General features: G+C 40.8%; 1 protein-coding gene across 1 annotated transcript in view; it reads left to right on the top strand.

Moving 5' to 3' along the window:
• Nucleotides 1-8513, top strand: part of LOC144252026 (DNA polymerase alpha catalytic subunit-like) — a 67641-nt gene extending 59128 nt beyond the window's left edge. Inside the window, 1 exon segment of the mRNA XM_077794603.1 lies at nucleotides 8432-8513. Within this exon segment, the coding sequence (XP_077650729.1) occupies nucleotides 8432-8484 (53 nt within the window). The 3' untranslated portion in view covers nucleotides 8485-8513.
• The last annotated feature ends 16847 nt before the right edge of the window (nucleotides 8514-25360 follow it).

Below are 25360 nucleotides of genomic sequence, written 5' to 3'. Positions count from 1 at the left end.
AGCTCCTTCTAGAAGGCTTCTCTAGGTGGGCATGGACTTTGTCCACTGTGTACCTGTTCCATAAAAGTGCTCAGTAACAATGCTTGTTGGATGTAGAACTAAACCGAGTGAGGCTTGGATCTCATGTACCAAGAAAAACAAAGGAAAAATAGAGAGTGTGGGATGACAGTGAGTAAGAAGGAGCCGAGTGTTCACAGCAAGAGAATTCAACTTTGTCAGAATAACACGGCAAAAGTATTGGTTCATGGAAGGAAGGATTAGAGTCTCACGATCCCCATTCCCAGGTGTTGGCTAATTCAATATGGCCCTAGAATTCTACTTCTTTGCTCTGAGTCTCAGTTTTCCTCTTCAATAAAATGAGGTTGACTTAAGTGGTCCTTGAGGGCCTTTGAGCTGTGTGATTACAGTTGGGAAAAACCAGAAAGGGCTGGTCTCTGTCCTCTGTCTGGGAATAGGTCGTGGTTTGGGAGGTGTAGAGAGGAGCATGAGCTCCCATCTACTCTCTTCATCCTGCCTACTCTCTTCCTTGCTCTCTGCCCTTAAGAGCATGGATTCTTTCTCTGGCTCAGCTTTCCAAGTCTCTTTGAACCTGCTCTGCCTACTGCCTACATTTCCTGGCAGCTCAGTTGGCTGGTGTCCTTAGGAGCAGAACAGAAGGGGCATCTCTGGATGGAGCAGATGAGGACAGAGGGGCATGGACTTTGACATGGTGTAATGCGGTGCCAGGCCAGAGTCAGGGCAATTTGTGCCCCAGCCAGAGCAAGAAGGTGGCAGAGGCAAGCTGAATGCACACCCTGGGTCCTTCTGGAATCCAACCAGCACTGGAAAATTTTCACAAATACTAAATTCACTTACCACTTTATAGGAAAAGCTGAGCTCTGAGCCATCTTTCCCTTAGCAGTTCCAGTTTGTTTTTCCAGTTGCCTTCTGCCTTACCCATGCCCTTGAGCATGTGGGTCTAAGCTGATGGTCTTGTGAAATACCCAGAGACTCATACTCACACATATACACAACCTAAATCACCTGTTCATAAACCCTCACATGCCTCATAGGCCCAAACACATTTTTATAATTCCTGTCCTTGTCCCCAAAATAAGTTTCTGGCCATTGAACTTTAAAAAGAACCAAGAAAATTTCAAAGCAAAGTTCCTTACAGTATAAATGCTTAAATTCAATTCCCATTTTTATCCTATCTCATCATTATCATTATTATTTTGTTTAGTAAACTTATTACAGTGATGATGATTTGCTTTTTGGAGTTTAAATGATTTGGCAGTTTAGATTTCTTTTTTTTTCAAGAATTTCCAAATAATCCCTTTATGAAATGAAATGAAATAGAAAGATGTGTAAAGTACCATTTTCTAAATTACTGTTGCTGTTGTGTGTGGTTATAAGAAGTGGCAAATATAAGGACTACAGACAAAGCAGGAGAGTAGTAAAAAGAACACTGTGTTTAGTCCTAATTCAAATCCTTATTACTAAGAGATGTGGCTTTAATCAGATAGTGGAACCCTTTGGACCTTTGGTTATCTCCTTGGTGAAACTGGAATAACAAAATCTATCCAAAGGGCTAAGAAGAGTAAAGAAATAACACAGGCAAAAGTACCTGGTACATGTCGATATTCTATGACATTTGAATCTATCATGATGTTGGGGGATATGAGGTATCCCCCAAAAGCTCATCTGTTTTAAAAAATGCAAGAAAGTTTAGAGATGGAATGATTGGGTTATGAAGGCACTAATGCAATCAGTGTATTTATTAATCCACTTGAATGGGTTAGCTGGATGGTAAGAGTGGGCAGGTAGGGTGTGGCTGGAGAAGGTAGGTCTTTGGGGTTTGTATTTTGTCCTCTCTGCTTCTTGGTGGCCATGTCCTCAGCTGCTTTTGTCCACCACATGCTTCTGCCATGATGTTCTGCCTCATCTTGGGCCCAGAGCCATGGAATTGATCATCCATGGACTGAGACCTCTGAAACCATGAGCCAAAAATAATCTTTTCCTCCTCTGTGTTGTTCTTGTCAGGTTTTTTGGTAATAGTGGTGAAAAGTTTGACTAAAACACATGATGAATACACACTTATGCAGAATTAGTTAATCTGAAGATTTTGAAAGTAGCTAACTATAATTTTTCCTTAAATCCTGTAAATAATTATTATTCAGGATGACATCTGCAAGATTTTGGTGTGTTTCCCGAATAACAAAGTGAAGTTGAAGATATATATGTATGTATATTCCTATACCATATATATATATATATATATATATATATATATATATAATGGTATAGGAATTCCTGATTTTCAAGAAATCAGCATACGATAAAATAGTTTATGTGTGAAGCAATGCTCAGATTTCAGATAAAATTGCAGACAATTAGCCAAAAAATCCAACCTTACTGACACAATCATTTCCATGTAAGAAGCCACACCTGCCAAACTCAGAAAAACAGGTCCTTTGTGATTTTTCCTGGAGCACTAACATCAAGGAGCTGCCAGGGCGAGAGGAAATGAATGGCCTTTTCAGTTCTCTTAATTCCTTGGACCCATATTCATCAAGATACTGAACAGTCTCAGAAGGGGTTAGCTTCTTCCCCTCATTCTCGACCTTAGTCTCTACCCTAGAGGCTATTTAATGAGACATGACAAAGTTCAATTTCCTCTGGAACACCATCTGGGCTTATCTTGGAGTCCAATGCCCAACAGTGTTTGCAGCCTTAGTTCTCCAGTCTCTTGTTCAAAGTCATAATAAAAAGAACATCTTGAAAGGATCTGTCCTGGCTGTGGAGGTTTCCAGGCAGCCAGCCAGCAGGGCACGTCTTGAGCTCATCCTTGCTCTCTCTGCAACATGGCTTCATTGTGGGACTAAGCTCAGACGGGGACAAATGTGAGTTGGCAGGACATATGTGTCCGCTTCATCATGGCACAGACAGTTACAGATTAAAAACAAGGGTTTCTAGTCCATTTAAAATCAGCAAGAAGTATTAAGCCCCCTTTCTGATTTCCTTTCCGTGTCTTCCTGTTGGCTCCCCTCAGAAAACATGAAGTTCTCATCTCTTGACACAGCTGAGTATGACTGAGAAATCGTTTTGAGACTCACAGATAAAGTACTGTAGGGGATAGAGATACCTCCTCCAAGGAAAGACTCAACACTTCCTCGCTCTTGAGGCAGACAGGAAAGGCTTTTTTTCAACTACAGGTTTTCAGTATTTTTCAGATTGATATAGATGATCCATATTTTTATGAACAGATTTCCAGAAAACTGCATGCCTGATTCATGATTGATTTCTCTTTTTATAAAACATTAAACTTCTATATTAGGTTAAGTCTTAAAGAAATACGAACAACTAGACATGAAACAGTCAGGCCTTTCCAAACATTTATTAAGCCTCATTCAGATCCAGACCATTTCCTTAGGCGTGTATAATGGGATTTCACCCTGGAACTTTGTAATCCTGGATCAACTACGTCAAATATGACAGAGCCTAGACTTTCTGAGACAGGACCCAATAAAACATTTTCTCGTAGTTCTCATAGTCAAACGTAAAGACTTGCAAATCCATATTGTATTACATATATTGTATCATCTAGAATATTAATCTTTCCCTGAAGAATATTGCCAACATTTAAAGTAATTTACTGATATTCTTGCAGTTATATGTGCCCAAATATAATTTGTTATTTTTTTAAAATTTATTTATTTATTTATTTATGACAGCAGAATGCATTACAATTCTTATTATACATATAGAACACAATTTTTCATATCTCTAGTTGTATATACAGTATATTCACACCAATTCGTGTCTTCATACCTGGACTTTGGATAATAATGATCATCACATTCCACCATCATTTATAACCCCATGCTCCCTCCCTTCCCCTCTAACCCCTCTGCCATATCTAGAGTTCGTCTATTCTTCTTCTATTCTTCTATTTCCTTTCTTGCCTCACATTGGTAAGAAAATTTTTTTATAATTTCATTATTTTTTTCCTTTATGATCATATTTGTTATATTGTTTAATGATTATCCTGGATATTGAAACATGTTCACAACAGACTAGAACTTTCACCACTTCCATGACATAGTTACAACCTCTTTCCTTTCCCTTTTCAGCAATTACTTTTTTCAAGAATTTTAGTTTTACATATATTTTAAACTCCATAAAATTTGCCATTATTTTTTTAAGAATCAATGTTAATTTATATTTTCTCACACACACACACACACACACACACACACACACACACACACACACATATATATATTCCAGTGCTCTTTATTCTTTTCTGAATTTCCATGTTTTCATCTGGAATGATTTTTCTTTTGCCTGGGAAAACATCTCGTTATTCACGTGATGCACACCTAGAAACAACAAATTCTACTCTTTTGTTCTGAAAAACAATTTTTTTTTAGTTTTCTGGGTATAGAATTCTGTTTGGTATTTCATTCTCTCAGTGCTTTTTGTCTTCTCTTTACCCATTCCATTACCTCTTGGTGTCCACCATTTCTATTACTATGTGAGATATCATTCTTATGTTGCTTTACTGAAGGTACATGTCTCTTCCCCTTCTACCCTTCTGGATTTTCTCTCTGCCTTTGGTTTTCAGCAGTTTGGTCATTATGTCTTTGGATATGATTTGCTTTGCATTTGTCTTGCTTGGGTTTCACTGAGATTTTTTTAATCATTATGACCTTCATCAGTTTTTGAAAATTTTTAGCCATTCCTTCTTCCAATATTACTTTTGGGTCATTTTGCTCATTCTTCGATGCCAATCATACATATGTTATACCTTTTAACATGTTCCACACCCCTTCTCCATCCTCTGTACCTACCTTTGAACAAACATAATACTTGAGTCAAAAATACCATAACTATTTCTACTTTTATTTATTTATATTAACTTTGGACATTGTACTTTTATTTCTAGAGTGTCTATTTGATGCTTTAAAAAAGCATGTAAAATCAAAATGCCTTGAATTTAGTCATATTTTATATTTCTTCCGACCATATTTTTCCTTGTTTTCTTGAAAATATCAGTTGTACACATTTTAAAGTCCTTAACTAATAACTCCAATGTATGCATTATTTATGGGCCTACTGCTATGGTAGGATATATATATTTTGTATGTAAAATAACCACAGACACTCCAGATGAGACTGACTTCTACCAAGAGGGGCCCTCTTTCCTCTGTTAAGCAAAAAGGGTGAGTCATGGATCTCTTCCATAAAATCAGAAATTGAGCTTAGTGTGGGTTGCACTATAGTTGTAAACTCTAGTTTACTTCTTGATTTTCTTCCCTTTGTTCTGTGTGGTTCTTAGGCTTTTGATTGAAAACTATGTGAGAATGAGTTCTGAACTTGACATATTTTCAGCACAGCTTTTTAACCTTCTTCCCCATGTAAAGTCAAAGTTTGGTGAGTGTCTTGAGTTAGGCAATCTCCCCTGGTGGGTCTTTGTTTCCTTAGCACCATGAATATCTTCCCTTTTCAAGCTTTCTGCCTAACTCTCACCTTCTGGGAAGGATGCAGTAGATTCATCAGGTCACAGAGGACTGGAACCAGTAAAGCTGCAGAGACTGAAAAGCATTTCCAGATGATGTGATCAATATCAGCTATTTCTTTTCCACTGGAGACATTTAACAAATATACGGTATTCCTTATTTCTGCAGACCTCCAGTCCTTCACAAATGTGATAATGCTGTGGGCATAATGACCTGCCTAGCAGTCAAACCATAATTTTTGAATTATGTTCTAATTGGTTGACTTAGTCATTGTCAATTTTTTGTGATTATTAAACATAAAGATAATAATGTGTAAACAAACTCAATACACATCTGCTCATTTTTTGTCAGTCTTCTACTCTCTCAAAATTATATATCTCCTTATCTTTGTAGACAATCAATATTTATCCAGTTTCTTTCTAAGAAGTAAAAATTTATTTAATAACTAGCATCAATTACTAGATAAGTTTTGACTGAGTTTTTAATACTTCAGAAGTGAGTATTTTACTTCTAAGATTTTCCAAGAAAATCCCTCAAATATAATGTGTCTACTTGCAACTTTTTTGAACTTTTAGTCTTTATTTGACCTGTGAAAGCCACCATAAAAGTAAGGGTCAACCTAGATAATATAAACTTTTGTAGAGTGTTTCTCATATTGAATCTGCATCCCTACACCTTATACCTATTGTAAAAAATATGTGTTGAAGAAACTCTCTATAGAGTGATCTAAAGTAGATTGTGTTCTGGTCCCTCTTATTTTAGCTTATAGTTTTACTAAATAAGTGACTTTAAATAAATGCTGTTGCAATTAAGAATAGAAGGTAATTGCTGATGCTATACTTTATGCTGAAAATATGATTTCATTGTCACATCAGAGGTGATTAATAGATAGTCCCTAGTCAATACAAAAAGTCACATTCAAAACCAAAATTATCATAATTGGCCAAATAACCACTTTTCAATTGGTTTCTATCAATTTGCTGCAAATTGGAAAGCAAAATATTTAATTTGAAGATTTAGGAGAGTATATTTTGCAATTACTTTAGTCTGGTAGATTTCCTAGAGTCAGGATACCCCAAATCAGTCATTTTGTAGAGCATTATTAAAGCTTTCATTATGTATTTTAACAGACAACTTGAGCAACTGGTTGGAAGATTTTCAACGCTAAAAATCTTGGCAAAAGTTCCACAATGGCACACTCTGAGAAATCAGTTGAGCTCTTTTGTGTGCTGGAATTGGTCCCAAAGTGCCTATTGTGAAGACCTCTGGTTTGCAGGTGGCAGCAAAAGACCTGGGGGAAGCTACTCAACTTTATTTTTCTATCAATATTTGGGGCTTAGGGAGCTGTTCTCAGAAACTTCTACAAATACCCAAATATTCAGTATTCATCAATGAATGCGACTTTGAACCCTCTGCTGTCAACATCTAACAAAAGCTTGGCTGACAAGGGAGATTCTGAAGGCTATGTTTGGTTTAAGTTTGCTTATCTAAAAGAATGGACTAAAAGGCTTTTTCTATTGCTTGTTTAGTTGATAATAATTATGTCACTTTTGCTTTGTGAGGCCTACAAACTCAGGAGCAATTTGGAACTCTTGTTATATTTGTGCTGGTCTTTCTGATCTCTGTATTTGTTTTCTTGCTTGTCATGGTCTAGATTTTCTACTTCTCATTCTGTTTCTTCTTATTACATTGCTTTTATTTGTTTTATAACTACGTTAAATCTTTTTGAGTGTGAGGCAACATATAAATGCATACATAAATTAAATGTAAATGTCCCTCAATCTATTTATGGTGTCTCCCCATCTCCGTGATCCTAGTCCATTTAGGACTGATGTTCAGCTATCTGTTTATTTAATCCTGGCTCTACGTCGTAGGGGTTATCTGCAATTTTCCCCTTTTGAACGTCAGGAAGAGATTCTCCAGGTTTTGTGATTTTTTCTGGTTCTCCCACTTCTTCTTTCTGTTTTTCTGCAAAATTTTCCTGTCGTGGGCACTGTGATTTGGGGGTAGTGTGTAACTACAGCATAATTTACCCTCAATCGTATTTAATGCAGTCACCAAATTCATACAAATCAAGTCTGTAGCCAGGAGAGGCCTGGTGAACCAAAGCATGATTTGAGGCAGATGGTGCTTCCTGAGTTCTGTTTGCATTAGGGACTCTGTTAGTGGCCACAGCCGGCTGGGGGACAGGGATGATAGGAGAGGGTCAGCACAAAGAGGGCACAGAAGAAAGACATGAATTCAGTCCTCTTTTCAGAGCAGTGACCTCATCCAGACACAATATAGAGTCAGTAGGGATCTTGAGGCAGCCTCAACAGGGCCAGGTCGATCGGCTGTCTGTCTGTGCAGGGCAGATTCAGACCGAAGGCAGAGGACGCAATAGAGATCTAAGTGAAATGTGCTAGGCATTTTAATGACAAAAACATACATTCTATACTACTTATTTCTTGTAAATTATGTACTAATATTGTGCAGACTCTTGAGAAAATGTCAATCATTTGTTAAAATGGAAATAATAATGATCAATAATTGTTTTGTCTATTAGAACCTCCAAAATAAACCTGGCTGATGTTGCCACAGGACAGGACAGGTATTTATTTGGTTGTTGCTGTCCTGGATTGGTTAAAAAAATACACATATGTATATAATTAATATATATTAAAATAATATTACTAATGTATATTATTAATATATATTAAACTATATTATTGATGCATATTATTAATATGTGATATATATATATTTATATTTTCTCACTTGCTTTGGGTTAGTTTGACTTGATCCGATGCAGGTGTCCCAGTCCACACAGCCCATTTCTCTGCTGTCACCCTCTCTCCACATGGAATCCATCCTGCTTAGGCCTGTCTGAGTTGCCAGGGCTGGCCCCAGATCCCTATCTCTGTGCCTCACAGAATCTGTCTTCTTTTCAGGAGAGCTAAGTGTTAACATTGTCCTGAATGCAACTGCCTTTCAGGAAGATTAATGGAGTTCAGCGTGCAACAGATATGCCTGCCTGGGAGGAGCAGGAGAGAGCTAAGCTGTGTCAACAAGGCCTAAAGACAGGAGAGAACCGAATTGATGACTCCAGTGATCTCTGCTCCCCTCTCCTCCCCCTCCCATTTTCAATTCTAATACGATTTGATGTCTGTATATAAATCCAAAGATAAATGAAGAAGCTCATCCATATGAGATGCTAAAATGTACCTAGAAATGGAGCAAAATGGATACAATTATATTGCCCAAGGAAAGCACCCATGGAGTTATCAAAGACTATGACATTCCCACACGGTGGGGGAGGGGATGCAGGTGCAAACAGACAATTTGAGACCCTCAAAGTGCCCCCTTGAGTAGTGATGATTGCTAAAATTCCTTGTCAAGGATGATGAATCTGTTGATGATATAATTCATTATCCTAAGAGAGGTTGCAGGAAATTTTACAAAGTGAGAGAGGAGCATCTACCAAGGATCACTTTCCTCCACTGTCTCCCCATACATTTAAAATAAACATTTAAAGGAGTTTACTAAAGTATTATGCTGCCAGGAGCATCTACATCAAACTGCAGCTCCATTGTCTTTTCAACCTGGAGTTCCTCTTCTTGTTTCTGAAGTGAGTAGAGACTGCTTTCTGACAGATCTGTTTTGCCTTTCATATATTAAAGGTCTCTGTAAAGTTCTCGTGGATTCAAAATCCTCCTTCCCTGGGATGCCTCCAATTGCTGACATTGGAAAGTTTCTTCTCAACATTTCCCCTGGGGTTTTCTCCTTTCTCTCAAGGGTCTCTCTTTAAATAACTCAGAGATCAAGGAGTCCAGAGAGGTTCCTGGCTCTCAATGATTCAGTAAAGATGGGAATAGCTCTGTTTGGTAAGGATTCACTTCCTGTTTTGCAAGTACCATCTTCTCATAGTAGACTCACAGGGCCAAGAACAGAGAAAGGAAACATGCTTTCTCCTGCTTCTTCTTAGGTGTGACCTTAAATGAGTCATTAAACCTCTTGAGGCTTCATGTTCTCTTCTATGAATGCATTATTAAACCAAGTTATCAAATGTAATTCACTCAGCTACTCACTCTTACAGGATTGTTGAAGACTATTGATAATGTCAAGATTTTAAACATACGTTAGTTATTCTTATTACTACTGCCACTGCTAATAATGAGAACAATGAGGGTTAGTTGGCCAGCATTATGGGAATTATCCAAATATCACAGGACCATAGTAAGTCCATGGTATATAGTGTATGTTTCCGTTAGCAAATAGTTTCAACCGGTTCAGTTTATGGTGTCTGGGCAGAAAAGAATAAGCAAGAAGAGAGAATTTGATGATGATATAGAAGAGAAACTTTGTATAGGACACACTTGCAACTAAATAAAGCATGCATCCTTACACAGTCCCACATAGTCAGAATGGTTGCTATGGACTGAATGTCTATGTCCTTCCCCAAATTCACCTTTATCACAAGTGTGATGGTATTTGGAGATGGGGGTCTTTGGAGGGTAATTAGGTCATGAAGGTAGAATCACTGTGATGGCATTTGTTCTCCTATATGAAGAGATATGAGAGATCTTACTTCTTTTCTCTGCAAGGATGTGTTGAGAATGTGGACATTGGCTGAGCTGGAAGTAGGCCCCCACTCATGAGACATTGCATGTACTAACACCTCGATCTCGGACTTCCCCAGAACTGGGAGAAATATGTTAGTTTCAAAGCTATTCACTCAATGGCCATTTTTCATAACAGCCAAGACTGATGATATTTGTATGTAATAAAATGCCTGGCAACATGATATTTTGGCTGGTCTTAAGGCCTGCAGCACAGGTTCTATGGCAGAGGCCACCTCAACTCCTTCCCCATTCTCTGTGATAAAAACTCCAGGTGTTTCTGGCAGATGGCTAGGACATTCTGCTTTCTCTTTGTATCACTCACCCACAGATGTATAAAGATATGGGGGCAAGGATATTGTCAACCCCATGTCTAATGGTGCCCTAGACTGAAGATAAATCACAAAACAGCAGAATGAGGCTTCTGAGACGGAACTCACTCCAAGGGAAGGAACAATCTGGCCTTGTAAACCAAGCTTACAGCAGGGTTGAATTATAAGAAAAAAATACAAAAGCAAACACAACGTAGCACCTGAGTGGGACCTTGCCCAGATCCAAATAGGCACATGTGTCCTGTGAGTGAAGGGATACAGTTATTTCAATATAAATACTATTATGCTTTGGCATTCAAGCAGTGATGTGAAACAGAGAAGCATTTTTCAGCCCATTGCACAAGAGCTGTGAGAAGGACCTCTGATTCTGTCATCTCAGTTCACCATCGTTTGACATAGCAGATCTGGAAAACCCTGGCAGATTGCCTGACTACCTGATGCGAGGTCTGTTTCAATCTTGTCTCCAAGGGAGCATCTGGCTCCTTCCCTGCTTAGAGGAGATGGGGCAGGATGAATCCACAGCCTTAGCACATTCTCAGGAATAGAAAGTCAACAGAACACTGCAGAAAGCCTGAAATTCCACCTGGTAAGGAAGATGTGGTTTCAGAGCAATTTAGTGTGGGACATAAATATATGTGTGATCTAATTAGTATTTGTTATTTGAAGAAGTTGGCAACACAGGGTGACTTCGCCAATTTGCTTAGGACTGAGGTTTTCCTGGGTTGTGAACTTTCCATCTTAAAACTGAGAATACAACAAAGCTGCTCTTTCTATAATACATGTGTGTGTGTGCATGATGTGTGCACAAGCACATGCACACATACACACAGGTATATAGGTAGAGATACAACAATGAAAGTAACCAACATATAATACTCATGTGAGTCAAGGAAGGTTCATCTTGTTCTTTCATTTGTAGTGTGTTGGACTTACATATGCCAGGAAAGTATCCATGTAAATTTTTAGGTAGCCTAGTCTGGAGGGCTAACCTGCACTAGGAGATGGAGTTTTTGTGAGCCAACCTTAAGAACCTTAAGAAAGATGGTTTGTAAACAGCAGAGAATAGAACTCATTGTGCAAAGCTTCTAGCACCTGGAGTTGCCCCCCCACCCCGACCCCACACTTCATACCTTCTCTCCCTCTAGTCAGGATATGGCAAAGTGGATTCTGTCCAGAAAGGAAAAAGCAGAGCCCCCAGGAGAAACAGGTCTCTATTGAGGGAAATAAAAGGTCTGAAAATTTTTCTGCATTGCCCCATTCAGAAGCTTCCAACAGGAGCACTGATTTTTGCCCCATGGAAACGATCAAGTATGAAGGATTGATACAGGACCTTGAAAAGAAACTCCCATTTCCAAAGTGAACAGTTTGTCTTGTAGGAGGGATTTTGTTTTCTTTTCATACTGGACCTAAATTTGGCTCCTATGGAAGGTTTATGGCCCGGCATTACCTGAGCTCAGCCCGTGTTCCCACTAGGAGTGGCAGCTGAGAGAAGTTGAATGAATGGGCTATTTTTTTTCTCTTTCTTTCCTCCCCTCAACTCCATATGTTTCTCAATTTCTAGCTCATAAATTTAATTAGGAAAATATTTTTAAATGTGGAAGATGGAGAATGTGAGAACTTGACAAATATAAAATGAGCTTCTATGGCCCCTGCACTTGTGGACACACGCTCTGTGTTTAGAGAGAAGGGTGTTGGGAAACCTTCATAAGGAAGATGAATTGGAGTTTCTCTGGAAGAGAGGAAAGCTGTTGGTATTATTTAAACATGAGGTAGGGAGGCCAAGGGAGCATGGATAGCCCTGGGAGATGACACTCTTGCCATAAGCATGTAAGTGTGTTTGTGGAAATGGAGATATTTGTACAATCTACTTGTTGGATTATCTTCAGGAAAAGGGGGAGTCAACAAACATACATTGAATGTTTTTTTTTGGAATCCCATGGTGACATGCTCTGTCTCCAATGGCAGTCGCAGAGCACGAAGAATGAGACTTCAGATGACCAAGGCAAGGTTTCAGGCAAATGTCTCAAAGTGACCCCCAAGAGAGGAAATGAGGCTCATGCTCTAAATGGTTGCTACAGAAAGCACCATTGCCTATGTGACCTCAAGCTAAAGAATGAAAGGCTAAAAATTTATTGCACTGTAGAATAAAGCTTGCTTTTCAAAGAAGCATGGGTGTGTTTGACATTCTGAAACTACCCTGTGTGTGTATTAAGCAAATAAATACATATATTATAGATAATGTTCTCATTTTCAGAAAAGGCTGTTGTGAAAATATTTTGGTAAAGAGAAAAGATAGAATGAATCCAATGGTGTTATGAAACTGGAGACTTCAGTGTGAACTCATGGCAATTATTACATAGAAAGAGATCGAGGAACATGGCTATAAATATAGAAATGTCTGCAGGTGTAGAGATGTGTGTGTGTGTGTGTGTGTGTGTGTGTGTACATACATCTATTTCCTAGCTCTTTTCTCTTAGAAGACTTAAAACCAATGGAAGCCATGGCAATGAGCACATGAGCACATCTGGCATCCAGATCTTAGATTCAAAATGCCATTTTCTATTAAAAGGAATTGGGACTCTTTGAAGAAATGGCTGGATCCATAGTGGAGGAGGGAAAGTGAAAGATGAGCCTGGAATTCTGTTTTGTTTTTGAAAGGAAGAAGGTGCCCAAAGAATGATGGGGACATGTCAAAAGAAGAGAGAAGCCAGCCGAAAGGAGCTTCCACCTGCAACTCTGAGGCAGTTTGGACAGCAGAATAAATTATGATTGTAAATGATTCTGGCCTATTGAATAAAACAACAGCCTATTGACTTGACAAACTGAGGAGAAGGGACAGCTCTTCCTTCCATTACAAAGTCAACTAATAAATACAGAGGGGAGGATGAAATTAGGAAATCACCATTTGACAGAACGGGGAGCACGCCTCCAGAGTGTAAGTGCTTTTAAACTCCTTTATAGGACCTCACTGAACTTGCTGATTGACCTTTGAGGGGCAAAGCATCTGAGTTTTGCAGCACTAATTACATAAACCTAGACAGAGTCACGTCTCAATACTTAATAGGACTGTGTCAAAAACCTACCGTTTAGGATGATGCGTTGGGTGTGGAATAGGGTCCCTCCCCTGCCACAAACACTGGTGATTTCACCCCATGTAAAGACTGATCTTAGAAGCTGAAGACAAGCAAAAAAAAGTCTCTCTCTAACTTAGCCAAATCCACTGGCTTGGAGGGACACTGCTCCACTCAGAGGCAGCAAGCACGTCATCGTATCTCCTTGGGGACTTGGAACAGGGCAATGTACATGGAGAAACTTAATAAGCATTTGTTGAATGAATGGAAGAACAAATAAACGGAAAAGTCAGTGAAAAGTCTTAAACTAGTCATTAAGGACACTTAGAAAGGAAAAGGGTACCTGTTTCAAGAAGATTACAATGAATTTTACTCCAATGGTAAAAAGAGAGTAATTTACTTGTTTTGGAATCCAAAGACATCCATAATTCTCTGCACACCTCTTTTTCAACTCTGTCTTCTCTCGGGTTTATGAATGACAGAGAGCATGCTCTATGAAATACAACCTTTGTAAACGCTTCCTGAATTAGAACATCGAGTTGCTTTGTGATCTGCCTCCACTTGGGATTCTAAATGAGTCCAAGTGGATTTGCTGGGGGCCTTGGGTAGCTGGAGAACCAAGGAGACAAGGCATGCACACAGGACATAAGCACACATAAGCCAACATCATAAACAGACATCTAACTTGAAACAGCTGTGAGGAGCTATTTAGTGAACGCTTGAGTAGCTGGAGCCATTAGGATTGGGTGGGAGTGAGTTCAAACTCCCCCCATGAGGCCTTCCTAAAGTTTTGCAGGAGGGCAAGAATAAGGTCTGTGAAGTGGGGAAATGGAACGGCTCATCCTGTCCTCAGTGTCTGGGTCCCTGCTGGCTCTCCACTTCCGCTCAAGATTACACACTTTTATTTATGCTACATTCAGGCAGAAAGCAGCCTGCAGCACTCTGGGGGTATTAACCAAGAAGAAATACAGATCAGATTTGACCAAAGAAAGCCTCAGACATCTGCATGGGAATAAGAAGGTCTAATATGCTCCTTTATCTGGTCTCTTTCCTGCTCAGGAAAGTCAACGTATAAATGATAAAAATTTATGAAGCATGGAGGTTGAGAGGCAAGATGCACAGTATTCAAGCCTGAGTTCCTGGCCAGATTATGATATTTATTCTTCCCTGAAATTACTTATTTCCCAAGGAATCAGGTCTGTTGCTACACAGTAACCTCTGTCCCCATGTCCTGAGTAGGAAGTTGTGGCAAAGGCATGCCTTTATTTTGAAGATGTGAAATTACACTACTTTAAGTGAAAATGATCTCTTATAAGGAACAGTGTGTTGCAGAGTCACTTATTCCTAGACCTGGAAGAATCTTGGAATTCATGTAATCTAAGCTTCTTGTTATGCAGAGGAGAAAATGGAAACATGGAAGGAGGAAGGAATCAGCCCCATGTCTCAGAGAGACTAAACAGAATTGGCAGTTGAACTAGAGTTAAAAATCCAAATTCCGTCCATAAAATGATCAGGAGCCAGACATCACATTGTCATCTAGACAACTGAATCATTTTTTTCTCTTGTCACACATTGGTTGTCATCCATCTAATCAAGCTGGATCACTCACCTCAGTCATCTGATATATCTGGGCCAAATTTGATCTCTGTGCAGCAACCACAGGAAGCAATGTCTATTCTGACCAATTCCCTCAGTAGTGCCCAAACTCTGTGGACTTAAAAAGCATAATTCCAGTAAAGTCTTGAACCATGGAGGCATTGTTGGCATAGGCATGGAATTCCCAGAGTGCATGAGTGACGACTGTCCATTATGGTGGTTCAAGTTTGGATTTTGAATACTGATTCTGACATTTTCTGGCTGGAGTTTGGAGCAGTTGCTTATTGCCTGTTTCATGGGGTTCAGTGAGCTAATGTGTGTAAAGCACTCAGTACAGTTTCTGCATTAAAATCACCACCATTCATTTAAAATGTATTAATGCTGTTTTATCATTTCTGTTTCTAGAATAAATCTAATACAATCATGGGATTATTGGAATAATCCAAAATATTCCAATAATATAAGACAGCATAAATGGGAGTTTTCCCTCTCTTCCTTTTCCTTGTGATCTCATCTATTAGAGTCATGGGCAGAAGTCTAGTCTGCTGAAGAAGAAGAGGCAGGAGTCCTGTGTCCTGCATTAACCTGCCCACCAGCATGGCGACCACCAGACCATGGATATCAACCACCCTCTATCTGACTGCTCGGTCAATCGCTAATTCATAAGCAAGCTCAGGTATGATCAGCTAAGCTGGCCTAGACCATAATTGCTCAGCTGATCCAAAGAATCATGCATTGTTGATTTCAACTATCAATTTTTTGAGGTGATTTGTTATGCAGCCAAAACTAACTGGTGCAGTGTTCCTCTGTGTTCATTTCCCAAATGAACAAGAGATGAGATGTGCGGAGAAAATGCCAATAACTCCCCAATGGCATAAGTCTTTTTTTCAGCAGACAGGATGCTTTTGCATGGAATTATCCCCACCCTCTTCCTTGGTCCCTTCTTTTCCAGTGAAGATTGTAATTTGTGACCTCAGAAAGGAGACTGCTGGTTGGGTGTGGTAGGGGACCAGGAAATGACCTGGCCTCATTAACACCATGCTTTTATTAGCTGAGTGAATCAGCCTGTCTCTGTCCTCCTGGAAACTCTTACCACCCTCTGTCTCCCAGATGAGAGCACCCCACCCATTAGTCTTCCCTTCGGAACAAAGATGCATGTGAGCATGTAGCGGAAAGGGCAGGCAGTGAAACTTGGCAGAAACTTGCTGTTGGGGTTCCATAACAGCAGACATGCCACACTGGAGTGACAGGTACCAGGAAGTCCCAGACCGGGCACAGCAGTCTTCCGCCTGACAGCCCTAGGATGAGAACTGCACTTGTTCCATCAGGAACTCACTCTCTTGCTTTTCCATTTCTTTCTGGGAAAGAGGCTTTTGTGCAAGTTGCCCCTGTAACCTCTTTTCTGCATCTCAGTCCTGGGCCATATACTGCTCGTTTCACCAGTGTTTAATATTTCAAAGAAAATATATCTTGATGTGAAGACATTGGTCAAACCTTCCATCATCATCTTTTTACCAGCAGGTAAGGGTAGGAGATGAAATAAAAATTATGCCCTCAGCTTGGTCAGTGTTTCGTGGTTTTCATTCATTGTTGTACATTCTATCAACTTCTGTCCAGTTCCTGTAGGATCATGGCTCCATGTCTCTTGAAGGAAATGGTACATACCAGGGGATGAGTTTGTCACCTCTTCCAGGACCACCTTTTGTGCCCTAGCCTTTCAATTCTGCACCCTCTGACTACCAGCTACCCTCTTGGCTTTCTAGGCTTTAGAAATCAGTGCCCCTAATCTGTTATTAATGCTCTGGTGTTTTATTTTTTAAAATATAGGATAGCCTTTGTTTTAAATCAGGGTATAGAAAACCTTTTCCATGAAGAGCCAAAAAAAAAAAAAACATAAATTTTACTCTTTATGAAGAGGCTTCATCACATACTTTATTTTCCTTTTTCAGCATTTAAAATATAAATGATATTTTTCATTAAAGCTGTACATACACAGGTGTGGGCTGAATCTGGCCTGTGGGCCATGGTTTGCCAACCCTTCCTTTAAATTAGAATCTATTCTTAAAACACAAATAATCCTGAAGGTGGTACACGCATAATTAACAACTGGATGTGAATTAGCTCATTCTCCTGCTTTCTGGTTTCATTGAAGGAATGGGAGAGCTGAGGATACTTTGGGTCAATTTAGTAGTACCGTGAATAGGAACAAGGAGGGTCCCCATAGCCATGGGTGGCAAGGACAAGGAAAGAAAAGGCCCTGATGGTTGTGCCAGGGGCAATATTCCCAGTATTTAACAACTGGTAAGGCAGGGGTACGGTATGGGCAAATCAAAAGCATGCCAAGTGGCTTTTGTGCAAGATTAAAGACCCAAAGTCCAGTTGCACAGGCATAATGTGCTCCTTGCTAGATCAGGAGGAAGTCCAGGCTCAAGTTGATGTGGAGCTGTGAAGTTTTAGATTTCTCAAAAAGTTGGAAACTGCACGAGAGAATACCTGTCACCCCTCATAGATTCCCAACAAATAACATTAGTAAAGTACATTTTGTCACAATTAATGAACCAATATTGATATATTATTGTTAATGATTGTTTACATTTATTTCAAAAGTATTTGCTCTGAATTCACTAGTATTTACCCAATATCCTATCCTGTTGCAGGGTCCCAACCTGGATAACACCTAAAATTGAGTGTGTCTTCTTAGGCTCCTATTGGCTGTAGTGATTTCTCAAATTTTCCTTGCTTTTTTCTTGATGATTATGAAGAATTGTGATCATTTTGTAGAATGATCTGCAGGTGGGATTTCTAAAACTATTCTTGAATAAAAAGCTTATTTAAAAACAAGTGTAGATAATGAACCAGTAAAACATACGGAAAAAATAAAAAGGCTTTAAATAACTGAGAACAAAACCAAAGGTGGTTATCAATACAGAATTTATTATTTCCACATAAAAACAGTGCAGAGCAATATGTTTTGTATATTCCCTTTGGCATTGTTTGAACAGTAAAACAGGAGACACAAAGAAAGAAGAAAAATCCTGAAAAGAAAACCCCCAAACTTCTCTGGAAGATAATACACAAAACTGAAGAGAAACTGAGAGATAAAAAGTTTTTGTGGTATTCTCTCTTGTAACCTTCCAAAGATCATTCCATGGGAATATGTTGTTATTTTTAAACTAACTATTAAAAATAATAAAGACCCCCAAATAAAACCATTCCCCATAGTGGTGCAGGAAGAGAAGAAATGACCCTGGAGCTCCCTGCAAACTCAGGATTATGAACCTGACCCTGGATTCTGCAATCTACATGATGGCGTCACTTCCTGCAGATGGCAATCGACACAGAGGGAGCTGCTTCCAGAAGAGGCCAAGGAGCTTCAGAGATCCCATTGAGGTAGAGGAGCACAAAGAGCAGCATCAGGACAAGGAAGCTGAGGGTCCAAGCGGGATGGAGCAAAGTGAGATCTAAAACATCCCGTCAAAGGTCAGAATAGCTCGCCAGATGGTCACACCTGTTTTCAAGCTTCCTCATGCTTCTGCCCCCAGGAAGGGATGTGACCAGAGTGTTAATTGGAAGGGAGGACTTGGACACAGGAGAAGAAAATTTCTAATACTTTTGCTAGGACTTCACCTGGGGCTATGAGAGACACTGACTAAATTTCACAAGCTTCTTTTATTTTTCTTTTTATATTATTTATTGAATGTATATAGGTATATATACATATATTTTTTATTCCTATTATATTCCTTTTATTTTTATTATATTTTATTCTTTTTATTCCTATTTACTTTGTTGAACTCATTTTATAACATTTTCTAAGCCCCAGACTAGAAGCTTCAGTTTGGGAATTCTGTGGACAAAGTCGTATTTCTTCTGTCATCCACATCACGTATATGGGTTCTGATCAATCACCTACTGAACTACATCTGTGTACCTTCCTGTATTGTTCTCCAGAGACAGCGATGCACAAGACTTGTGTCCTATATATAATCAGCACACTCCTTGGGAGGATGTATGTGTGTACATCTTGTACATCCCACAACCATCTCAGGGCAGACAAACAATTATTTCATTGTTCTGGATCAACCTCATCTGTCTGTCCCCAAACTTCTATGTGAGTGTTGCACTTCTTGACTGAGGAGAGCATACAATTTATTGTCCCAATGTTGAACATTTTCAAGAGTGCAAATGTGATGGAATTAATACTGTGGAACATCAGGTATAAGTGGGAACTGCCCCAGGGAAAACCAGAGTATAAGATGGGGTCCATCTGTGATATTGGCAATTGCAGTAAGGAGAAAAGAGAAGGAGGTAAACAGTCTACATATCGAAACTATACCTGAAGCTAAGAAAGCATTCAGTAAATATGTACTCTCCTTCTAATATAATATGGTGGCTCTTGGTGACCTGACCTCCAGATTTCAGTCTCTGGCCCCTGGAACACCTCCTTTGTTCTCTCCCTTAGAACCTGCTCATGGGCATGTGTTGATAAATCAGCTCACATTCCAAGCTCATGCTCCTCTTGGTCACTGGCTCCCTGATGTAGGAGACATTGCGCTTCCTTAGGGAAAGAATTCTAGGGCCCTATGTACCCAGAATGTGCTCTAGAAGGTGGAACACCAGTCAGGAGTGGGTATGATCCTATGGTCTTACAGATTCCTCATGCCCTTAGAGAGAGATGACCAAAGAGAGCCAGAGAAATGCCCCATACTGCCAGCCTTCTTGACTGGTGTTATGAACTCAGTTGATTTCCCTCAATAGTTGAAGCTTTAACCCCCAACGTGACTGTGTTTGACCAGGTCCACAGACTGATGTCCTTATAAAAGAAAGGACAATACATTTCTCTGTCCCCATGCATGTATCAAAAAAATAAGATAAAAAATGCATGTATGGATACAGTCAAAAGGCCAGGAGATGTCCCCTCTGTGAGCCAAGGAGAGAGGTCTCACCAGAACTGAACTGTGCTTGGGCTTGCAGTCTGCAGTACTGGGAAGAGTCACCTTTCTGCTGTGAAGCCAGCAGCTCATGGTGCTTTGTCATGGCAGCTCATGGCTTAATGCACCTAGGAAAGAGTGCAAGCCTGTGCAGTCACCCCTTGTTAGACTCACTGTCTGCCTTCCGTGTGGTATGAATAGGAGAGGTGCTTGAAGCAGGAGGCCTAGCTGAAGAGGAAGGGAGTGGGAAAGAGGAGCAAGGTGATGAATCCAAAGCTTGGAGTGCTGTCAGGAGGGCCAGGACCTGTGGGCATTGCTCCTTCATTCCGGCACTTATTTCAAATATGTTAAATAAGTGCTAAATGCTGGACCCTAAGACTCTCCAGGAACATGCAAGAGGAAGACATTCTGGGCCCCATGGAGCACGCATACCCCAGGGCAGCAGTGATGGCACAGGTGTGCAAAATCTCCTGGATAAAAGTAGAAAAGTTCTTTTCAGTCCAGTCCATTGGGATTTTTAACTCCCTCTACTCCCTTCCTCCATTTCACAAGTAGAATTATTCTATCTTCACAGTCTTTTGCACTAACAATTTTAGAACTGAAAGGCAGCTAGGATTTCACCCAAAGGATTGAGGAAAGAAGATAGACACAGACAGAATAAAACCAAGCTCAAGGACTGACCACCCACCATTCAAGTGACCATCCACCTCTCCAGGGAGAGCTGGCTGTGAAAATAGGAGATTTGACCTTTCCTTTAGTCCTTTGGAGGGTTCCCTCTCCCCCAAAGCATTTTAATTTGGAGATTTGCTTGCTTAAAATCTCAGAGATGAGAAATTCAAAGCAATATGCTGCAACTTTGGAAAGTCAGTGTCATTGTCAAGGTACAAATATGTACCAAAAAATAAGATAAAAAATGCCAGGCGTGATGCTAGGCAGTGGAAAAGCAGTTTGAAAAAGAAAAGTCCCCTGCATTTGGTGGAACTATTTTCTAGAAGAATCTCAAGGTGGTAGCCTTGGAATGGTCCCTTAAATCCTAAAGAGATGGATGAACAACACCGTTTTGGAAAAGCTTACTGGCCCACAATTCCTCAACCTCATTTTCCATATGTTCTTCATCTTTGAGTTTGACCCCAAAGGGAGGGGAGTCCCTTTGTTGACTTGGTGATCACATTTCCCCTGACACCTCCAGCAATTGTCAGAACAGAGGTGTGATAAGCCTCTGCAGCCTTTAAACTCAGCTGGGCCCCAGATGTGGCTCTGGGGAGCCGGTAGGATTAGGAGGTGGCAGAGAGGTGAGCTAACACAGTTCTCTAATTCCCAGGTCCCTGTGTGAAGAGGTGTGGGTCAATTCAGAGACTTCAGGATGGGAGTTGTTAGCTTCCTGAAGGTCCTGAAGTGCCTGTTGTGTCCAGTCTCCTACCTGTCAGTCACTGGACTAGAAATTTCCCAAGATTACCTTTGATTTTCACCAGCCCAGAAAGGGATTCTCAGCACTTTCCTGCTTTATTTTATTTTATTTATTTTTTTTAATAAATATTTATTTATTTTTTAGTTCTCGGCGGACACGACATCTTTGTTGGTATGTGGTGCTGAGGATCGAACTCGGGCCGCACGCATGCCAGGCGAGCGCGCTACCGCTTGAGCCACATCCCCAGCCCCTCCTGCTTTATTTTAAAAGGGAAAAAAGGAAAATCTGGACTTCCTTCTCTTAAATCTTTCCACCCTCTTCCCAAGTGTGACTTCTCAAATTCAACTCTGTGTCCCTAAAATGGCATTATTCTGTGTCAGGATTTCAGGCAACGTGTGATTCTTGGGGTCTCAACATAACATTAACCTGATTAGCATTGATCATCCATTATCTACATAATGTTTTAGAAGGTATTTGTTTGTTTTCTTCAGGGAGAAATTTTATTTTCTCCAGCCCACATCTTATTACTATCGGCTTGTTTCAAAGTTATAAATGTACCAATTGGCCCCACACCAGAACATGCCTTTGGGTTTTCATGGTGTCAAAATCAGAGGGAAAACTCCCAAATTCTGAGCACACTTTGAAGTAAGGAAATGAAAACCATAATATGTTCAACTCATACTTTGACCATGATACTGGCTTTCCATAGGTGCTGCATATTGCTTTGAATTTCTCGTCTCTGAGATTTTAAGCAAGCAAATCTCCAAATTAAAATGCTTTGGGGGAGAGGGAACCCTCCAAAGGACTAAAGGAAAGGTCAAATCTCCTATTTTCACAGCCAGCTCTCCCTGGAGAGGTGGATGGTCACTTGAATGGTGGGTGGTCAGTCCTTGAGCTTGGTTTTATTCTGTCTGTGTCTATCTTCTTTCCTCAATCCTTTGGGTGAAATCCTAGCTGCCTTTCAGTTCTAAAATTGTTAGTGCAAAAGACTGTGAAGATAGAATAATTCTACTTGTGAAATGGAGGAAGGGAGTAGAGGGAGTTAAAAATCCCAATGGACTGGACTGAAAAGATCTTTTCTACTTTTATCCAGGAGATTTTGCACACCTGTGCCATCACTGCTGTCTTGGGGTATGCCTGCTCCATGGGGCCCAGAATGTCTTCCTCTTGCATGTTCCTGGAGAGTCTTAGGGTATAGCATGTAGCATGAATCTGATTCCCTCCCAGTGCCTAGATCTAAAATCAGCCCATTTCCCTGTGTTCCTCATCCTGATCTCCCTGGCTTCACTGACTCACTGGGTGTGGTTCTTGGCTGGTGGACCTGGAAGCCAGCAGGGCAGGAGAAGTGATGGCGCCACATACCCTTGGCAGTTCCAGGGAAGACAGGCAGGGCATGAGCGTGCAGTGGATAAGGCTATTGCTTCCAAGAAACTGCCTTATCCTCACATAGCTGGGGGAGCCTGGCCTTGTGTCCCTTTGCAGGCCCCAGAGAACTTCTGAAAGTTCTCCTTCTTCACAGAGCCCTCACAGAAGAACCAAAGGGAAAAGGAGAGTGTGAGACTCTGATCATTTCATGTGCTTACTCTCAGAATACGTGGCATATATCATTGTTGGGTATCTTCCCAACCAGCAAGACTGAGCATGTGCTCCAAGACAGAAGGCTAAGCAGGAAATCAATAGAAAAGAGAAAAGCTAATCTCTAATGAAGTTTTGCATAATTTTACAATAAAAATATCTACAGAGGATAAAACCAACTGATTTTTACTTTAGTAAAACTTATAAATCTTATCTAAATGTGAATGTCACACCAATTTCCCCCCATGTCTGAGGCCTCTTAGTATCTTACTCTATCCCCTGCACATCATGGAATAGCATAGGGTTAGAGGTCCTTGCAGATGAGGGACCAGCACTTCTGTGTCCCAGCTGTTCATGTTATATAATTCTAAATCTTAAGTTTCTTTTCATGTCAAGTAAAACTGGGCTTCATTGTTTAAAATCCCTTTCAGCTCTTTGAGTCCATGATTTGAGAACTTTATAGCAATATATTATTATTCATGAGCCAGATAATATTTAAAAATTCTAATCAACTGGTTGTTTCCATCATGACTGGGAGCCTTGGAAGCCACAGTCATGGGAGGGCAGGCCTGAAGCTCTGGCATTGCTTTGAATGGCTGCTCCTGGAACATGGTGTGTGATTGTGGCTTGAAGAGTGAGATTCACCTTCCCTGAGACAAATGACTCTGTAAGTCCTGAATATTTACTGTAAGCTGTAAACCTGTAACAGACTACCCTGTTTTAAGGAAGCAGGCTGGTGGAAAACAGAAGTTGGACCCACATTTGTACAGTTTGATTGTGCAACTTCTTAGCTCTGTCTTCCATTGGGAAAATCAGAGACCTGCCTTGACCTCCTTTAAAGACCCAGTCTGCCTTCCCCCAAGGAAATCCTGGTTGGAGCCTGTTGTAAGAGGGCCCACCCAGCAGATAGCCCCTAAGGAGCCTTTAGGTGCCTGTGACTCTATGAAACCAGCGTCTGTCTCGGATCAGAGGTGGATTTCCAGGGAATCGGCCACTGCCTTATCACCCTATTTGCAACCAACATCCCTCAGCTTTCAGCGCTGCCTGGTGTGGAAGGCAGGCAGTTCACAGCAGATGCAGCCACAGGAAAGAGCAGTGAAACCCCAGCCCCACCATTTTGTGCGCATCTGGGGAGGAGGTGCAGGCAGCCTCCACCTGGATCATCCTGGGAGTCTTCTTAGGGGAAGTGCGAGGCTGGAAGTATTGTCAAGAAGCGTGAGGAAGACAACTTGGTAGATTTTGAAATAAAAAAGGAGGCTCTCCACAGGCTAAACCAAACTGATTAGGAGTCAGAAATGCTAGAGGGGGTGAACTCTGCACACTGCCTCAGCGGGTGGTCCTACTCTTGTGCAAGTTTCCCATTGACCCCCAGAAGAAAGCTCCTGTTAGCCTGGACCAGGAGGCAGCCACAGGCCTCAGTCTGAGGAGACCTGGCAAAAGTCAGGGGGAAAATGTGGCTGGAATCTTAGGACAGGGTGTCAGGCCTGTGAGGGTGGCTGGATGTCCCAGATGTGATGCCACCACACTGCTCCCATCCGCCCTTCCTTCCTTCATCTCACCCTTTTCTCCAAGGCCCTGCAGAACAAGCACTTCTCCTGCCAGATGCGTTGAATCCCCTTTCCCTTCCTAATTGAAGACAGCTTTTCTTCTTCTAGAGAAGAGGAGGAACATGCCCTACAGCTTTCTTTCCTCTCCCCGCCCCCTCCTTCCTCTGGAAAAGCTCTCCATTTCCAAGCAAAAGGTGGAGTTAGATGGTTCACCCAGCCCTTTCCCAGCAGAAAGCAGTTCTCGGAAGGAAGCCAGCCCTTTCTTCCCAGTAAGAGGAATGTGGTCCCCACTGATTGTCCCTCATGGCTCACCCTTGCAGGAACCCATCTCAGTAAGACAAACCCCCTTCCTGCAGAGCTTTGCCTTGCAACAGTGCTCAGGAGAACAATACCTCTTTACCCCAGACCAGACACCTCTCCCTGGAAAGCCCTGAGGCCAGTTAGAGACAACATTCATTTTTCTTTCTGAGTAGTACTAGGACCACTGGGTTAGAGATTACTATAATTGAAAATCAGTTAGTCTCCAGGTCAACAAATTAACATCAGAAATCCTGGCATTTCCCCCAGTGGATCTGCATTTGCCAGCTCTTGGGCTTCTGTCCATTGAGTTTGATGTTCTATGATTCTGGGGATCATGAGGCAAAGTGAAAGAACCTTACAGAGCACCCTGACATTTCATCAGTAGCTTCGACTTTCCGGACCTCCCAAGTCTAGGGACACAAATAGTATCCTGAGAGGAAACACAGAATTTTTCCAGGAAAATGCATTTCTAGTCTGTAGAAATTTAAGCCATCTCCAACA

The sequence above is a fragment of the Urocitellus parryii genome, unplaced genomic scaffold (assembly GCF_045843805.1).
Source record: "Urocitellus parryii isolate mUroPar1 unplaced genomic scaffold, mUroPar1.hap1 Scaffold_364, whole genome shotgun sequence".
NCBI lineage: Eukaryota > Metazoa > Chordata > Mammalia > Rodentia > Sciuridae > Urocitellus > Urocitellus parryii.
The sequence above is the reverse complement of the archived record's forward strand: the minus strand, read 5'-3'. Positions and strand labels throughout refer to the sequence as shown.